The sequence below is a fragment of the Salarias fasciatus genome, chromosome 14, assembly GCF_902148845.1.
Source record: "Salarias fasciatus chromosome 14, fSalaFa1.1, whole genome shotgun sequence".
Classification (NCBI taxonomy): Eukaryota; Metazoa; Chordata; class Actinopteri; order Blenniiformes; family Blenniidae; genus Salarias; species Salarias fasciatus.
In genome coordinates this window covers 8,677,337-8,694,252 of record NC_043758.1, presented here as the reverse complement: position 1 = coordinate 8,694,252, position 16,916 = coordinate 8,677,337, and the positions used below count along the sequence as shown (strand labels likewise).

Below are 16,916 nucleotides of genomic sequence, written 5' to 3'. Positions count from 1 at the left end.
GAGGAAGAAAAAAAAAAAAAAACAAAAACCAAAGAACTGAGTCCATTCTGCAGGCTTTGTGGGTGAAAATCAAAGTAACAGCAGTTACACAGCAGATCTGAACAGCCACCCGAAAAGAACAAAATCTACAACCAAACATCTCAGCAAGTGTATAACTTCACTAAAAGCAATATTTCTGAGAGTATTTCCACCCCTGGATCCTCGTACGTTTCCGTCAGATCCTGCAGATGAGACGGTTGTGTTTGTGTCTCTGGTTAAATTTGTTCCGTCAGCCTACGGCGGCAGGAAGACGCACACGGCACTCGCCAATCTTTGGGAATCCCAGCCAAAGCGGATGACCTGAGACATGTTTGTGTTTTGTAATTCTATCGAGCAATTGAACAAAGGCGGACGCGGCAAATGCACCAGCCGACACCAGACGAACTCGAGCAGGATCAGCAGATCGCCTTACGCCACCCGGGGTGCCGAAGGATGTAAGGAGACCCAGAGGGGGGTCTGCTTTGCTGCTGCTGCGGGGGCAAATTCCTGCGAGGTTTTAGGGAAGCTGGTGTCTGTCCGTCTGTATCTCTTTCGCTGCCGGCCCACCCTGCCCATCCTGAGCTGCATCGCTGGCAAGACACGGCGTGGATCCCAGCCAGAAGCCATCAGAGCTACTACATAACTGGATCAGGATCCTCCCCTCCTCTCCCCTCCCCGCCGTGTCGAGTGAGCAGCCTGGTGGGTGACGATCCCTGCACTCCCCCCCCACTCTTTTCCACCTCGACCATGTGCTCGGGCCTCCGTGCCAAGCCGCAGCGCCAGGCCTCATCACTGGCCCAACTGGCACGGCCCCGATCAGCTGGATTTGCTATAATCATCTTAGGCCATCTCATTCACGCCGGGTACAGGGTGAGTTCCCATCAGCCCCGTCACCTGGGGCCGAGGCGCCCCACCAGCCGGGCTCCTTTCCACTCAATGACCAGTTAAACCACAGATTTTACCAGTATTGATCAACGAAAAAAGAGCATACTTTGCACGATAAAGGAGTTTTGTTTTTAGTGAGTATAGAAGGAGTGTTACCAGCGTTTTTCGTCAAAATATATTTCAGTAAACAGAAAAAAAACACACACACACACACACAACAATGAGTCATATCGTCTGCTCTACTGTTGCCGGCCAGTCACCTAGTCCTGCTAGCTGCGCACAAGCCTGCCTGATCCTCTCTATCGAACTGGGATGTCTGAGACCTTGGTGTGTTTGAGTGCATGAGTGTGTTTACACTGAGAGGTGTAGTAGGAAGGGATGGGCAGCAAGTTACGGAGGTTAATGGTAAATCAGCCAAACCATAGTCACACACTTGCCCCCCCCCGCTCACGACTTGCTCCCACCCCATCCCTCCCTCCCTCCCTCCCTCCCTCCCCGTCCCCCCATCCCTCCCTCCCCTTCGCTCCTCCACTGCAGTTGTCACCGGGCCGTGCGCCGCTCAGTCCCAGCCGTTGTCCTTGATCATGTGGGCCAGCTCGATGATGAACTTGCCCTCTTTGTATTTCTGACTGCTCTCGAACGCGTGTTCCTGGAGGCAGAAGCGGAGGACAGGACAGGACAAGGGGGGATGCTTCAGTTCCAAAACAACGCTGGGAAAGAGCATGCTGGCAAACGCAGAGGCTGAATAAAAAACAAGAGAAAAAGCCCACTACACAGGACCGTGTTCTCAGCTGTGCGTTAAAATCCTTCACTCAGTCCTGGCCCGTTTCTGCTCCTGGCTCTGTGGAGGCTGGTTATATAACCATCATTCACTAAACACTGCAGAGGAGCGCAACCAAAACACTCCAGCCACATCGGATCGTCATATCTTATATTGGCAGGAAATGTGTCTCTAATGACTAAAGGTATGCCAAAGCCCCAAAGGCTACGTTTTTCAGCCTCATAACAGCCGACGGAGATCTGGTTCTGCAAGCACGGACGTGAATTTCCACTCCGAGGTGTGTAATCCAAATTCTTCTGAGAAAAAAAATGAATGGGATGTTATAAAAAAATAACACCACCAGAGCCTAAACCACATTACAGAAAGTGAAGCAGTGATGTGTGATACCAATGATCTCTTTTCTGATCAGACACTGCATAAAACAGGTAAAAGAAAGGAGTTACAAGCATTTTATTTCAGATGATAGCTATTTTTTCTTTTCAGAACAGAAACAGAAAATTGTTACAAATTTATTGATAACAGAATATTTCATCTGCATTATGGGACTTAACACATCATTAAGTAAATATTGAGTATAATTTAAGTATCTCGAGGCTGCGTCTTGTTTTGGAAAATAAAATATTTCACTTCACATTAGTGCTGGTCATTGCATGCGAAGTTGATTCATTAAGGAGCCGATGTTGCGTATGTAACATCGCACACGTTGCATTTTTCCAGCATTTAGCTTGTGGTCTTGCACTTTATGAGGATGTTTTCCTTTTTTTGTGTTTTTATAGGAATCAGAACACTATTTTTATGAACCTGTGCACACTGCCAGTCAACTCTCAAGGGTATTCTCTGAAGCAGCTTTCAAGAAAATATTATATTTGCTGTCAAAACACGTATTTATTTATATAAAGATAATTATTTCATCTGACTGTCTGACTCTACTTGAAGGAATGCTGGAAAGCAACTGTGCTTTCTTCTTCATGTAAAGGTTATTGCTGAGCTGGAGGTTAATATGAGTCTATCTCTCTGACAACGCAGTTACTGATGTCCAAACTGGTGTTAAACACACAAGAAGCGCACTTCCCTGTAGCCTGTTGCTAGCATGACCGCTTTACTCAATGGCGCATCCGTCACAAAACCTGCAGTAGTTTTAGATTCCACATTTAGTCTATTCTTCCCTTTCATGGTTGCGAACAAAATGAACAAGCGACATTAACCAGTTTCGCGACGAATGGCAGCGACTCAGCGGGCCGCCCCTGCTAGCCCTCCGAGTCCATTAGCGGCTTTGTGCTCCAGCTCGAAGCCCTCTGGCTCACTGCGAGACGCTCAAAGCGGCCGCCGAGTCGGCCAATACAAACGTTCTTTCACTGCGGAGTGCCTGCACCTAGTTTTGTCTTTTGTCTATTTTGGTTCGGAGCTGCAGAAGCATGCTATCAGATTTCTCGGTGCAGAAGTGCAGTAGGTCAAGCCTCTCAATAGAACTCTGACGAGTGCAGAAAATCTACACTGCTGCAACTGATATTAATGGCAGGCCTCCATTAGGCCCTCTCCAGTGCCCGTGTGCTTGTGCGCGCCGGTGACCTCTGTTTTTCTCTGCCTTGTGGGGTCTGGATGGGAATAGAAAGTACTGAGAAAAGAAGCTACTTCTTTAGCGGGTTCACCAGGTGTTTAGCGCTGCCACGAGGCAGAGAGCTATTTTTGGGACGAGAGGTTAAAGAATACAGTTTAAAGCAGCTGTGAATACAGTGAGAGGAAAAGGAAGGTTCTCCTGGTCAATAGAGCCTTCAGAGGAGTCAAACAACAAGGAGACTCTGTGTGTGTGTGTGTGTGTGTGTGTGTGTGTGTGTGTGTGTGTGTGTGTGTGTGTGTGTGTGTGTGTGTGTGTGTGTGTGTGTGTGTGTGTGTGTGTGTGTGTGTGTGTGTGTGTGTGTGTTAACCCTTCAAGTCACATGCCGACAGAGTAAACTCTCACTTCCCTGCCGACAGAGTTCACCGGTGACAGCTGCACATGCTCGGCTCTGTTGATATATGAAGACCGCTAACATGTGAGGGTCCTGTTTGGTTCAACCTCGGCTGGGACCTAAAATACCGCTTGCACTAAATGCACGCTGCACGTGTGTCCTGACATGCTCGCAGCGTTAGCCAAGAACTGCACAGAGTTGCAATCGATACCGATTCAACTCAGGACCTGTTTACCTGCACAGCTACACCGTCGCTACAACTAGTGTGTTTAAAATCGAAGCTATAGCAGTGGAAGAAACTCGCCATGGGACGCAATTTAAACTATTAACGCAATCGTTTTTTTTGTGAATAATTCATTATTCACAAAAAAATCACATTGTAATTGTGTTTCACTTTTTTCCATAAAGAAACTTTCAGTTCAAACATGATATTGGTCAATGAATGAATAATATAAGAAATGCATATTTTGGACACAGCCATGCTGTTATCCATGTTTTCCTCCCACAGCAACATGCTCTCAGCCTATTTCTGCACAGGGGTTTGCTGTCATAAACATACAATGGAAACACAAACATGTATCGCTAGCAGTGGCTATAGCCGCCATCTTGGATGAGGACCCGCTTCATCTCCAGACAATTTATTGAATTTCTAACACATCTTTTTATGTGTTTTGATTTGTTACAAATGGCAGCAGTGTGTGATGTGGGATGCTTTTGTACATTAAAAATGTGGTTTTATATTATAATACTGGTGATGTTAGTTATACAAATAAAAACACAGCTCTTTAAAAAATAGATGATTCTACATGTCAATCCCAGTTAAATGTCTGGAGTTTGGACCAAGGAAAAAAAAAACACTGTGAGAAAAATAGTTTCAAATTTAGGTGTGTTCAGATTATTCCGAAGCAGGTCCTCATCCAAGATGGCAGCCATACTGAACGCGCTCCAGCAGTGAACAAGGTGTCTACTTCTATTGTGTTTATGTTGTGTATCACTATGATCAGTATGGAGCTGAACGCAACTTTTTCGGGCGCATTGACAAATATGTTCTGTGTTGAAATATCAAAATAACATCATTAAATGTGTTAATTTTTCCTGCAGCTAATGACAACAAATTAACAAGGTATGATAAGATTGAATAATTTCCACCAGGTACTAATAAAGCATGTTTATTCTATTCTATTCTGTTTTGAGTTAACATATATTTTACGAGGAATGTTTGAGTGACCAAAGAAATAAATCCCCCCCCCCCGCTGAACCCACTGATCCCTCCAAACATGAAAAGCTCATCATGTCACTCAATGTAAATAAAGACTTCTCCTTCATGTCTCCATTTGCTCTGACAAGCTGATCTCGTTATTACATGAGCCTACAGCTGTTCTGCTGCGATGACTCTGAGTGAAGAGGAGTCCAAATGTAATTAGGGCACAAATAAAATTAGGGTATGTTGTAATAACAGCCTCTCCGTTTCGAGCCCTCTAAATTTGGATGCACTTTGTGATGCTATCCGTCCAGGCCAGAGGCAAGGCAGAGATGCTTACGTATTTCCAGCCCAGGGTCGTCTTGCAGTTCTCACAGTAGATATCTGCTACAGCATGCAGGCCTGTCAGCAGAACTCTCTCCTCTGCAGGGCCGCACCCAACGTTCACCCTGAGAGAGGACGGAGAGGGAAAAGTTCAGAAACGCAAAGTGCTGAATGAAGACTGCTGCCTCACACAGGGCAGACAGGAGAGGATGACTAACTCATTCTCATTATGTGTGTGTTTTAATGGCATTTATCCAGGTACAGAGATGGTGCCTCTTCCTTTCTCTTTATCCTGTAATGGACCTGTGATCTGCCCCGCAAATAAAGTTAACTAGACTCAGACCCAGTCTGCCTGAAACTCACAGCTACACTAAGATGATAAAAGATGGATAGATGGATTTCAGTAAATGCCACGAGCTACAGACAGCCTCTCTATTAAAGGGGCTTTGAAAAGCAAAAACTTCTCCAACCAAAAAAAGTCAGTGAAAAGGACAGGAGGCGTTTTGACTCCTACAGATAGATACTCACACTGAGTTGAACAGGTAGGCTCTGCCCTGGCTGCCCTGGAACGACTGCAGACACACACACAAAAAAAAGACCAAGCATTAAAAGGTATTCATACCTGCAAAAATGCCGAATAGCAACTCCACAAGGTCTAATCGCTGCACTACTACAAGGAATCATTCAAGAACTTTTTGATTTTGGTTTCTTTACAAAATGTGTTGGGATGAGACAAGTCTTAACTGTACTTCAAAATCTTAACATTAAACATATTTACATATCTACCTTGACTGATGGCACTCATTGGCCAATACATTATTTTTTCAATTAAAGGTGCTGAAGGCAGGATTTTGCTAGTCAATGCTAATTTTTCTGTGTTTTATTTGGATTAAATGTTAGAGTATCCATTGATATTCCTTTAGGAGTGTAGCATAATTGCACTACCGCGAGGGGCAGCGTTTCCATCTGCCTCTGTTCTGAGCTGAAAAGGAGTCTCGACCGCTCCAGGTATCTGTGACCAATCAGAAGAGCCCATGAGGCTCTAACCGTGATTGGTCGAGGGGCGTTCGTCACACGTTCCTGTGGGAGGGGCTTAACTTGCAAGGGCGTGATGTCAAAGAAAACAGGACAGGATTGGCTGTGCTGGGTTTCAAATCGCCATCTTAGATGGGTCAAATTGCCATCTTGCTTAGGTAACCCTAAGCAAGATGGCGGAGATGCTGAATCCTGCCTACAGCACCTTTAAAACGGACCTCTTCTCGATCTGCAATGCATTTATGCCACCTATTTTATGTTCTGACAAAACACATAACACAGCTGATAAACTTCTTTGTTTATTTGCATTTTGTTACATTCACCAAAGCTGTGGTCGACGCTGAATTTATGAAATTTCAATCAGACTTAATTGAAGCACTGCAGACATTTTTCCGCAGTTTGTCAGTTTTAAATGAGGGTTGCTGTTACTGTTAGCTGTTTTAGCCATTTAAGCAGGATAAGCTATATTAGCTGTCTCATCTCATCTTCAACTGCTTAACCGAGGCTGGGTCGCGGGGGCAGCAGTCTAAGCAGAGACGCCCAGCCTTCCCTGTCCCCGGACATTTCCTCCAGCTCTTCAGGAAGATCCCGAGGCGTTTCCATGCCGGCTCAGAGACATCGACCCTCCAGAGTGTCCTCGGTCTTCCCTGAGGCCAGCCTCCCTATGGAGGAACCTCATTTTGGACGCTTCTCTCCAGAAACTTGTCCTTTCAGTCATGACCCATGGGTGAGGGTGAGAACGTCGATTGACCGGTAAATCGAGACCAGTAAACGTGGACGAACGCCTTCTCCAAATCCATAATACACGTGTGGACTGGTTGGACAAATACAAAATAGCCCTCAAGTATCGGTTTAGAAATATTGTGTTCGAGCTGCCTGTTGGAGAGCTTTATCTAAACCTTCGACTGGAGGGACATGAGCAGATTTCTTGTGCCTGTGTTGCAGCTGACATACGGTCTGTGTACACAGATAATTATGCTTTCATGATCACAAGTGGAAAAAGTGAAAGTGTATTCCTAATCCCATATCCAGCTTATAACGTAATCCATTCACACTGTGGCAGCGGCTGACAGACACACAGGTGTTCAGCCTGCTGTGTACGTTTGTAATTCCTCTCCACCTCCTTTCAGTCTTCAGTTATCACTCCTTTAATTGTTGTAAACCTCATAAATGACATTTAGCGTTGCGGTGTGAAAGTAAAACTGCGTTCTACACTCATCTCTGCTCGCCGCTGCTCCCTCCTCTTACCTTGGAGATGAGCTCGTCGTGGTTGGCCAGGTGAGCTCGGCAGTGGATGCAGCTGTACGTTCGATGGCAGCTCGGCAGGTACGCCTGGAAAGTCTTGGAGCGCGTCATTCTGACCATGGGCGGGGTTGGCGGGCGGTGCAAGAAAGGACTGCCAGCCCAGGTCGGCTCACAAGGGAAGCACCGCAACACACAGGTGAGGGCCGTGGTGGGCGGTGGGTTGGGAGGCGAACACCTGCACACAGGTGGAGGATTCATGAGCTTGAGAACTGGATTAAAACTCAGTTTAACTCCCAGTTTAAAGCTTCCACAAAAAAAAAATAGCAAAGGAGCAACATGGCTGCCTCCAGCAGCGCCGCTTTATTGCTGCTGTCAGAGTCAGAAAAAAGACAAACAAGCTCATCATCAAACTCACAGACCGAGCGGGAGATTAAATGAACCTCAGGGGGAACAATTTGTCTTCACACTACATTTATGTGCATTTGATGTGCAACTGTTATTGTTTTCTTCTCTTGACGTATCCAGCAATCATTATAACCATGGAGATATGGTGCTATAACTTTCAAAGTGGCGAGAGGGAGTCTGGTGATTGATGGATTGTGGACTAGTTCACGTGTGCAAACAATGACTGACTGCAAACGCAGTGTCCACGTGCATTTCAGAAAAGTTGCGTTTTTCCTGCGCAGACAGAGTTTTGAAAATGCTGCACTCTACAAAAGGCCATTTTCAGATTAGCGCTGTTACTGTGTTAAACGTTAAAAAAAAAGAAAAAAAAAAGAAGCATTTCTTGAAAAGCGAGATCTCTCAGGTCTTCGAATGATCTAAATTTCCCAGGGAGAAGTTGTATAGGAAGTAGCATTTTTTCCCAACTGCTATGTGAGTTCCTTCAACGCCACAAACCAAGTTTATCCTTTGAAATGAAGGGAAATGTTTATATAATGTTTTCATGCATAAATAAAAGTATATCAAATTGCATATGAAAAACATTTGATCAATTTTAACCATTTCAAACCATCCACGTTGAGTTTAGACTTCATAATGTAGAAAATTGTCCCTTTCTTGCAGTTCCCAGCAATTTAAACCAATTTTACCGTTTCTAGTTGTTTTTCCAGTAGCTATTTTATCTTCATTATTTCTTTTCGGTTCAGGGATGAGTCTTTTTGTATGAATGAATGTGGTTTGCACATAAAAAAATAAAAAAATAAATAAAAAGTGTCTGAGAGCCCCGGGTGTCAGACCTCCAGTAAAGAAGAAAATGACATTCACAAAAGGCTTTGATGATCTTTTATGCACTACGACGAAGCAATAAGCGGCTGCAAAGCTGGGAGCACCCAGCAGAAGGAGCAGCAGACAGAAAGATGTGGCAGAAATATTGAGAGCAGCTGTCTGCATGGCTTGCACTTCACTGCCACATTCCTCCTCTTTAACTAAACAAATGCAGAGGAACTCTCATCCGTCTTCATCCTCTGACACTTCTGTTCTTTGTGTTTATTGTTGAATGGATGGTGTTGTGCACGAGGAGAAAGATGTTTCTATTCCACCCGAATCATTTTGACGGATTGAGAGGTAAAACTATGAATGTAATCCAGATAAGTCCACAGCAAACAGCAACATCAACATAAAAAAGTGGATGGGTTATACCCTGTAATCATCCTAATGTTCTCAAAGTAAACTAAATTTGCTTTGCAAAGGTGAAATTTGCACAGCTGTTGCGTTGGCTCCTTAATGTTGTTAATCTATGTTTTAATACTCCTGCTTTAATTACAGTGGATCTTTCCATCTGCATGTCAACACAGGTCCATAAAAACCACTTTAAACCTGCTCCAAACTCCATATTGTTATCATATGTTCAACGACTCTCTCTGTTTGCCAGCCTTTTAAAGCAGCTGATTGGATCAGGATGATCAATGCCTCATGCAGGTACTGGCGTCAAATCAGCGGTGGAACGCTGCGGTCCCAGTCCGGCCTGCTGGTGGTGCCGGTCTCATGCTTTTCCAGTCGACACACTGAGCAGCGCTCGCTCGCTGTGTGTTTAAGTCTATGAGGCTGCAGGGATAATCTGCTTAGCCTAGCACAACTGCGAGGATCATGCCATGCCTGCTCCATGATATCCAAATGGACCGAGGCCTTAAAATACTTCTGCTGGTGTGCCCTGGTGACTGAGCAGATTAGTGAGCCGGCCTGGGAGTCCGTCCTGAGGGCCGGGCGCCAGGGGCCAGTAGGGCAGGTTCACATTCTGACTGTTCAGGAGGAAGTGTGTGAGGCCGGCGCTCTGTGTGGTTTTATCACCTAACGCAGCCTGGACTGTGGTTTTAGCAGGAGGTCAATGTATTTACTTTACTGTGATTCACTCAAGATCAGCTGACATAACACCAGAGAGTTCAAATAGAGAACAAACCAAATCTTACTGTGTAATCAATCGGTCTTTCAAACTGCGAAAACTTCTGCAAATCACGCAGAATGTGGAATGTAAAGTAGTGATGAGTTGAAGAAGCATCAAACACACCCCGTTTACACTGCTATGAATCTGCAGTCTCCTGGCTGATTGACTGCTTGAGCCTGCAGAAGACGGCTGATTGGCTGGAGACTGGAAGAGAGAGGGATTTAAAGCCGCCAGCTGCCGGGAGTCTGGGCTCACTTCACCTTTCCAACAAACAACTAACACTAACCTTTAGCAACAACACTGCTGACCGTGTGTGTAGCTGAGACCTGGAGGCTAGCATATTGTCTGTTTGCCGCCCCCCCCCCCCCCCCCTTTTATGTTTTCTTCAGTAGGCAAGTTAAAGGTGCTGTAGGCAGGATTTTGCTAGTCAATGCTAATTTTTCTGTGATTTCTTTGGATTAAATGTTAGAGTATCCATTGATAATCCTTTAGGAGTGTAGCATAATTGCACTACCGCGAGGGCGCAGTGTTTCCATCTGCCTCTGTTCTGAGCTGAAAAGGAATCTCGACAGCTCCAGGTATCTTTGACCAATCAGAAGAGCCCCTGAGGCTCTAACCATGATTGGTCGAGGGGCGTTCGTAGCACGTTCTTGTGAGAGGGGCTTAACTTGCGTAAGGGCATGATGTCAGAGAAAACAGGAAAGGATTGGCTGTGCTGGGTTTCAAATCGCCATCTTAGATGGGTCAAATCGCCATCTTGCTTAGGTAACCCTAAGCAAGATGAGGGAGATGCCGAATCCTGCCTACAGCACCTTTAAGCTACAAGTCAAAACGGTTGTCTCACAAAATTCGGGCCAAAGTGGAGATTTGGCCCGAACTTTGTGTTCACCTTTGTGTGGCAACAGGGTTGTTCGATGTCACAGTGTGTGTCAGGGTTTGACCTGTGTTTACAGTTTTCCAGGATTCTGATTGCTTTGAATGGTTTGATGCTTCTCGTTGCGCTGCCCCCTACAGGTCTGGCATGTTCATAGTAGCTCTTAATGAGGTTCTTACGCGGGTCTGTGTGAATGAATTTTTTTAATAGTTTTTTTTTTAACGTACAGGGGGGGAAAAAAATCAGTTTTTGTAAATACTCAGCTGTGTGTAAATGTGGGCTGAGATGAGCCACAGGCACACGGACAGCTCTTTTCAATGTGAATCTAACACTAATGCCAACAGTCGACTCGGATAGCAGAGCGACAGCAACTGTTTCTAAACACAGCAAAAAACCTCAAATTCTTTCATTTTTCTAAAAGTAGCAGTTTAACAGTGTGTTCCTGTGGTGTTACAGCCATGCATTGCTTTGTTAATCACACTGGATTTCAGCATTAATCTTTTTTCCTTCTGGTCTGCTTTTCTGAATAATTTTTTTTTTCTGAGTCTCAACAAAACAGTTTTTATTGTCTACTTACAGCTTTTTTTCAGTTTTTAATAAATGTCTTGTAGGAAAAAAATCAAAAGCGCAACCTTCTTGACTTAATAAAAATGCTAATTTATACAATTTAAAGGTCTGTGATTCGACAGGATTTTCTCATAAGTTGGTTAACTGGATTTTTATGAGTTCTTCACCTTTTCAATATGGCGTCTCGCTCCGTCTCCTCCGCTTCCTGTCTGTCTTTACTAAACCATCTGGAAAAAGCTAATAAAATGCTGATTAGGAGCAGGAGGCCTCTCTGAACAGGACAAACAAAAGAGGAGGGGGTGGGGGGGTGGGGGGGTGCTGCTCTGCAATATGATTGTTTTTAGTGTCGGACGGAGGGTGATGGAGGCTGCAGAGCCGATGGGGAAGAAAGGAGGATACGCAGGAACATGGCGGTGAGACGTGGCCTTGTTTTCCCCTCCTTCTGACTCGGCGCCAGCGGCGTAGGATCGGTACACAAAGACACGCTCAGTGCAGTTGTCAGATCTGACCCCGGACGCACGCTCACTCCGATGTTTAACCCAAAACTGGTTTCTGTCCACTCAGTCGTTTCAGGACGGACTGGACGCGGCGTCCAGCTCTTTAATAATCACGACACATAACATTAACATAGAAAGACAGTTCACCAACGAGTGTGACCGACTCTGCTTTCTGTCATTGTTTATGATTATAAATTAACTATTTACTGTCTGTATTTTCACAACTTTTCCATAGTTTTAATGTGTCTTTGCCTTTTTAGCTTCGATTTAGGTGGTTGTTTGAAGCTTTGAAGATGTTACAGATTTGTTTTAATATTAAGGTACAAAACTGTTACATGTGATCTGTTTAATATTTCTTCTATGCATGTGAATTACATCATACACAGAGCAGCAATTCAGAGTGTTTTTCAGTAAAAATGTATGTATTTTTTTATATATTTTTGCGTGTTGAACCAGTCATGAGTTGTTGGAGCCCCGTGAGATAAAAACTCAAGGTATAAAGATACCGGCAACTATTTTCAAACCAATATCGACCCAAACTGCTGATCAAGTAATCAAGATCGTCAGGACAAAGCGAAGCAGTTAGATGTAGGAACTGTGTCTAATTCAGGAACGCAAGCCTCCACTGTACAGTATGCTGCAAATTTAATTCCATTCAATTTAAGCTTCTTCTTTCTCAGACTCTGCAGCAGCCTTTTTACAACAAGTCACTCAGGCTGAAAGCACCAGAGAAATGCACAAAATATAAATGTGACCTATGGGCGAGAACCTGGCCGTCACGGCCGGAGCCAAACGCGTCAAAACAGCAGCTGGAGGGGGAAAAAAAAAAGAACTGAGTCCGGCGTAAAGCTGTTAGGGTTAATTATCAGCGTGTCGATGTAAAGAGAATCACGATACCAGCGCGGCAATATTCAGCAGCGGGACGGGATTATAGTATCGCACGTGTTACGCTCGTCTCATGGGTCACACATAATCCACGTCTCTGTATTATCTGTAAATACTCAGTGAGGAGGAGTCACTCGCATCGGCTGCGTTGATTCATATCTGCGGCTTTGGATGAAAGCCGATGCGTCGCGCTAACCTCGTTTCAAACGCATCCTGCTACGGGCTCCGGCTGTTGGTGAACTCGTGTGGCGCTGAGCAGGTCCACGAAGGGCCGAGGGCGTCAAGATCTGCTCGTTTCTCCGTCATTATACTGGAATACGCTTTAGTGAGTGGCATTCAAAGATCTTCTGTTCAGTCAGCTACTAAAGTCAGGAAGGACGTCTTCCATAAATGATTCAGGAGAAATTCAGGCACTTTGTGGAGACGAAAATCACCGGGACGCGTTGGGAGTCCTCGCCACAGTGATGTTTGACATTTTCAAACAGTTTCAGAAATCAGGACGCTCACTCTTCTTTGTGGGTGGTGGACGTGCTTGAAAATCATTTTGTGAAGCAGCATTGTTTTCTGGAACGCGGCATAAGGAGCTGACGCAAAAGAGTCGGTCAGAGCTGCTTTCCAAAAAAAAAAAAAGAAAGAAAGAAGAAAGATAAACAAATTGCATAAACCATCAGTTGACTGCAGAAGCTGATCGCTGTGATATAAACAAGCTCCAACAGAGGTAAACTTCATCAAAGCCTAACAAGTCAGCACCGAGACCGACTGCACGGCCTTTGTCCGGTTTTTTTATTCCCTTCATATTTATCTCATTCTGCTCCCCTCCGTCCCGCTTGTGTATTTATTTTCTCTGCTGTCACACTGTCTATTCATCAGTCCTGCCGGGGGTCGTCTGAGGTCACCGAGCCGCCCGTTCTGGTCATTTCTGGGTGTCATCACAAAAGGCTACGTGCCACGAGCCTCGCCAGCCGAAAGGGCCCTTGTGTCCCCACAAAAAAATCCTTTGTTATGTAACGCACTGGTGCCGCCGCTGCTGATGGCGCTCCTGACAACGATCGAGGGCAGGAGGAAGACAGGAGAGGAGGGGGGGGGGGGGGGGGGCGAGAGGAGTGGTGCGAGGTGAAAATGAGAATCAGACAGGGACGGTGTCGGGGGGGGGGGGGGGGGGGGGGGGGGGGGTTAACGGACAGACGAAGAGGCAGAGAGGAGAGGCGTGCTGCGGTACTTCATGTACTTTCATCCCTGTGCTCCATTCAGCATCGCGCCGAGGAGGCAGACAACAGCATGACATCACCACAACAACTCCAGGAATAAGATAAACAAATAAATAAATAAAACCCTCCACTCATATCAGATCGCACTGATGAAGTGACGCTTCTCGGGTTTGTGTCTCTGGTTACTGGAGCCTCGATCTGCTCCCTCCTCCTCCTCCACCTCCACCTCTTTAATTCTCGAGGAGGAGAAAAGCAACTGTAATTTTGTTATCTATCACTAACAGATCATTTTTTCTTAATGCAGAAATCAAATGACATCCTGTCGAATTACAATTAAGAAAATAATAAATTAAAAGTAGTATCTGTCTTATCAAATTTCAAGAACTAATTTCAAAGCATATGTTGTGAAAAGAAAATCAAACCACACAATGCAGTGTTGTTTAGTACAGTGTAAGTGTTTCATAAAGATATATCAGTTAGAAGAGGATGAACGGTGAGCGCTGGCTCCCTCCCGGTCCTGGCCTGGCAGTTCAGGTTCTTACCTTAAAACTGAAACATCATGCTGGATGGAACTTTAGTTTATGCGCACCGCCGGTTAGAAATCGCCTTTCAAGGGCCGCAGCTCTCTGACCCTCAGCTTCGATCCCTGCACATCGACCGGTTCCATGATCAATAACCATCCGCCTGCACGCACTGGCATGACAACCGATTGGAAAGAGTGGAAAAGCTTGTGACTTGATAAGGGTGTCTGCTTTTCGGCTGCCGTGAACTCACGTGGCCTTTGTTTAGCTGATCTGGGGGGTAAAATGCTGACTTTTAATTTCAGGCTTGAGGGGGAGTGGTTCTGGTTTGTGGGGGACAGGCGGGGTTTTGAACCCTCCTTTGAAAAAGAAAAAAAAAAAAAAAGTGGCATTTTCCAGTCATATATTTTCTAATTATAGATTCAAAACACTGTTTGGGAAGCTCTACGTCCATATGGAGCTCAGTGGTTCGCCACGCTGCCTGCCAAACCTCAACACACATCTGTCCTCAGCAGAGCGTCTGTGGACTGACCTCTTTAAGCTAATTCATGAAAACTGCCTGAAAGCAGAGCGCCGGGCGGACGCTCACTCCTGCCGGAGAACACAGCGAAACACGAGCGACGTATCTCTGTGACCGCGCCACGTTGTTCAAAACATGCTGGAGTGTGCATGTTCAGCGGGGCCGGGCTGTGCACAAACAAAATGATCAATATTCACACATGTTTCGATATTCCTTTCTGGTGCGAAAAATACAACAACAACAACAAAACCCTCATCAATAAAAGTTGTGAGAAGTCTGTAAATGATGGTATGAAATATACAAAGAGGCACAATACTGAATAAAGTCTATTTAATGTACTGGCAGCTGGGAATTTGTCAGTTATCATCTGGAGAGTCCAGCAAGTTCTTTCCATGAAAATCAACATATCACTGGGATATAACGTCATCATCCATTCAAGAAAACACACTGATGAAACACTGCTTGTAAAATCATCTACGTGGTTGACGCACACTCAGAAATACTGCTGCATTTATGAGCTAGTTACCAGGAATGGCATGGTAATGACTTGTTTTCGCTGTTTATTACATAGTACAACATTAAGAAATGCTTTTCTTCAAGCATATGACCAAAGGCAGTGGAGCTCTAATAAACATCCCACTGCCCCAGGGGGAATTTCCCAGTTAGACACATGAGAAGAGCAAACATTCCCACTTCCCAGTCACTCCTGAAGGCAGCACGTGGGATACAGACTACCTGTGTATATGAATACAGCATTTTAGAAATAAGAAATACAATAATGACGTGAATAAAACAACTTGGGAAACCGTGTTGTGATGTGTACGTGTGTAATTTCACATTTACATGCTGAACACATGGGTAGAAATCAGTTTTTAATCATCCTCTAAAAAAAAAATGCGTCTGCTGTTGTTTTTTTTTTCACAACCTGTGGCACATCAATGAAAACCCAGACACATTCAGACGCAGGGCTGACTGTGTGTGCGTGCGTGTGCGTGTGCGCGATTATTGGTATGAATCAGGTCACAGGCAGTGGCGCACTTTATCTGGGGCAGAACTTCAGCCACCACACGGAGCACAGATGGCGGGGATGCCTCAGCTCAGCAATGCTGAGAAAATACAGACGCGCGCACGGACGCGCACTTAACGCACACACGCACGCACACACACACACACAGCGACTTTGACAGGTTTGATTGCCGTCACCGTGTGATCACGTGAGCCTATTACACGATAACCCGCATTGATCTGAGCTGACGCGCACAGTGACGGTCGAGCGCGTGCACGAGCGGATGATGGCGCAGACGTGCACGGGGGGAGGGGGGGGGGGGCTACCACCAGAAACAGCATGCGTCCTCATAACAATCAGTCCGCTGTAAAGAGGACCTGAGCATCTGACACACGCACGCACACATACGCACACACGCGCGCAATCACGCTCATACGTGTAATAATGTCACGGCTCTTCCACGCGCGTTCTTGATGAATCCTAAACTTGTGTTTATCACTGGATTATTGCAGCGTGCTTACCTGCAGGCTGACTCGAAAGTTGCCTCGATGGAAAAGTGCTGAACAGCCTGTACATTCAAGTGAGTGCGATATGGAAAGAGTGCGTAATAAATGCACCCGAGAGGAGGAGGAGGAGGGGGGGGGGATATCACAGAGGAAAATCATTATTTACCTTTGAAAAGAAGAAAAAAACGGGTCTCCACGTAGACTAGAAAAATGTCGCACCTCCTCGTTTTCCTCGTGCCAGCGTCAGTCCTAAACCGTCTCTGGCATTCCTTCCCAGGCAAATTTCCTCCGCTCTCCGGCCCTGGCAAGTCCTGCAGAGACGCAATGTTTTGACGCGCAACGATGCCCAGCAGAGTTTTAGAAAAGGCTGAGAGCTGCAGAGAGTACTGACACGACCAGCCGGAGCGAGAGCGTTCACCCCCACTCCCCCACAGAACGGCGACGCGCTCCAAGCGGCTTCTTCTGCGTAGCAGAACCCAATCCTCTTTTCACCGGAGACTCTTTGATTCTA

At 45.6% G+C, this 16,916-nt stretch overlaps 1 protein-coding gene across 1 annotated transcript; it reads right to left on the bottom strand.

Moving 5' to 3' along the window:
* Positions 1-1,416: 1,416 nt before the first annotated feature.
* Positions 1,417-16,768, bottom strand: ypel2b (yippee-like 2b). The gene is made up of 5 exons (XM_030108886.1): positions 16,572-16,768; positions 7,442-7,673; positions 5,687-5,730; positions 5,175-5,283; positions 1,417-1,552 (listed from the first exon to the last, which is right to left on the bottom strand). The coding sequence occupies exons 2-5, from the start codon at positions 7,556-7,558 to the stop codon at positions 1,463-1,465; spliced, it is 360 nt and encodes a 119-aa protein (XP_029964746.1). The 5' UTR covers positions 7,559-7,673; positions 16,572-16,768; the 3' UTR covers positions 1,417-1,462.
* Positions 16,769-16,916: the final 148 nt, after the last annotated feature.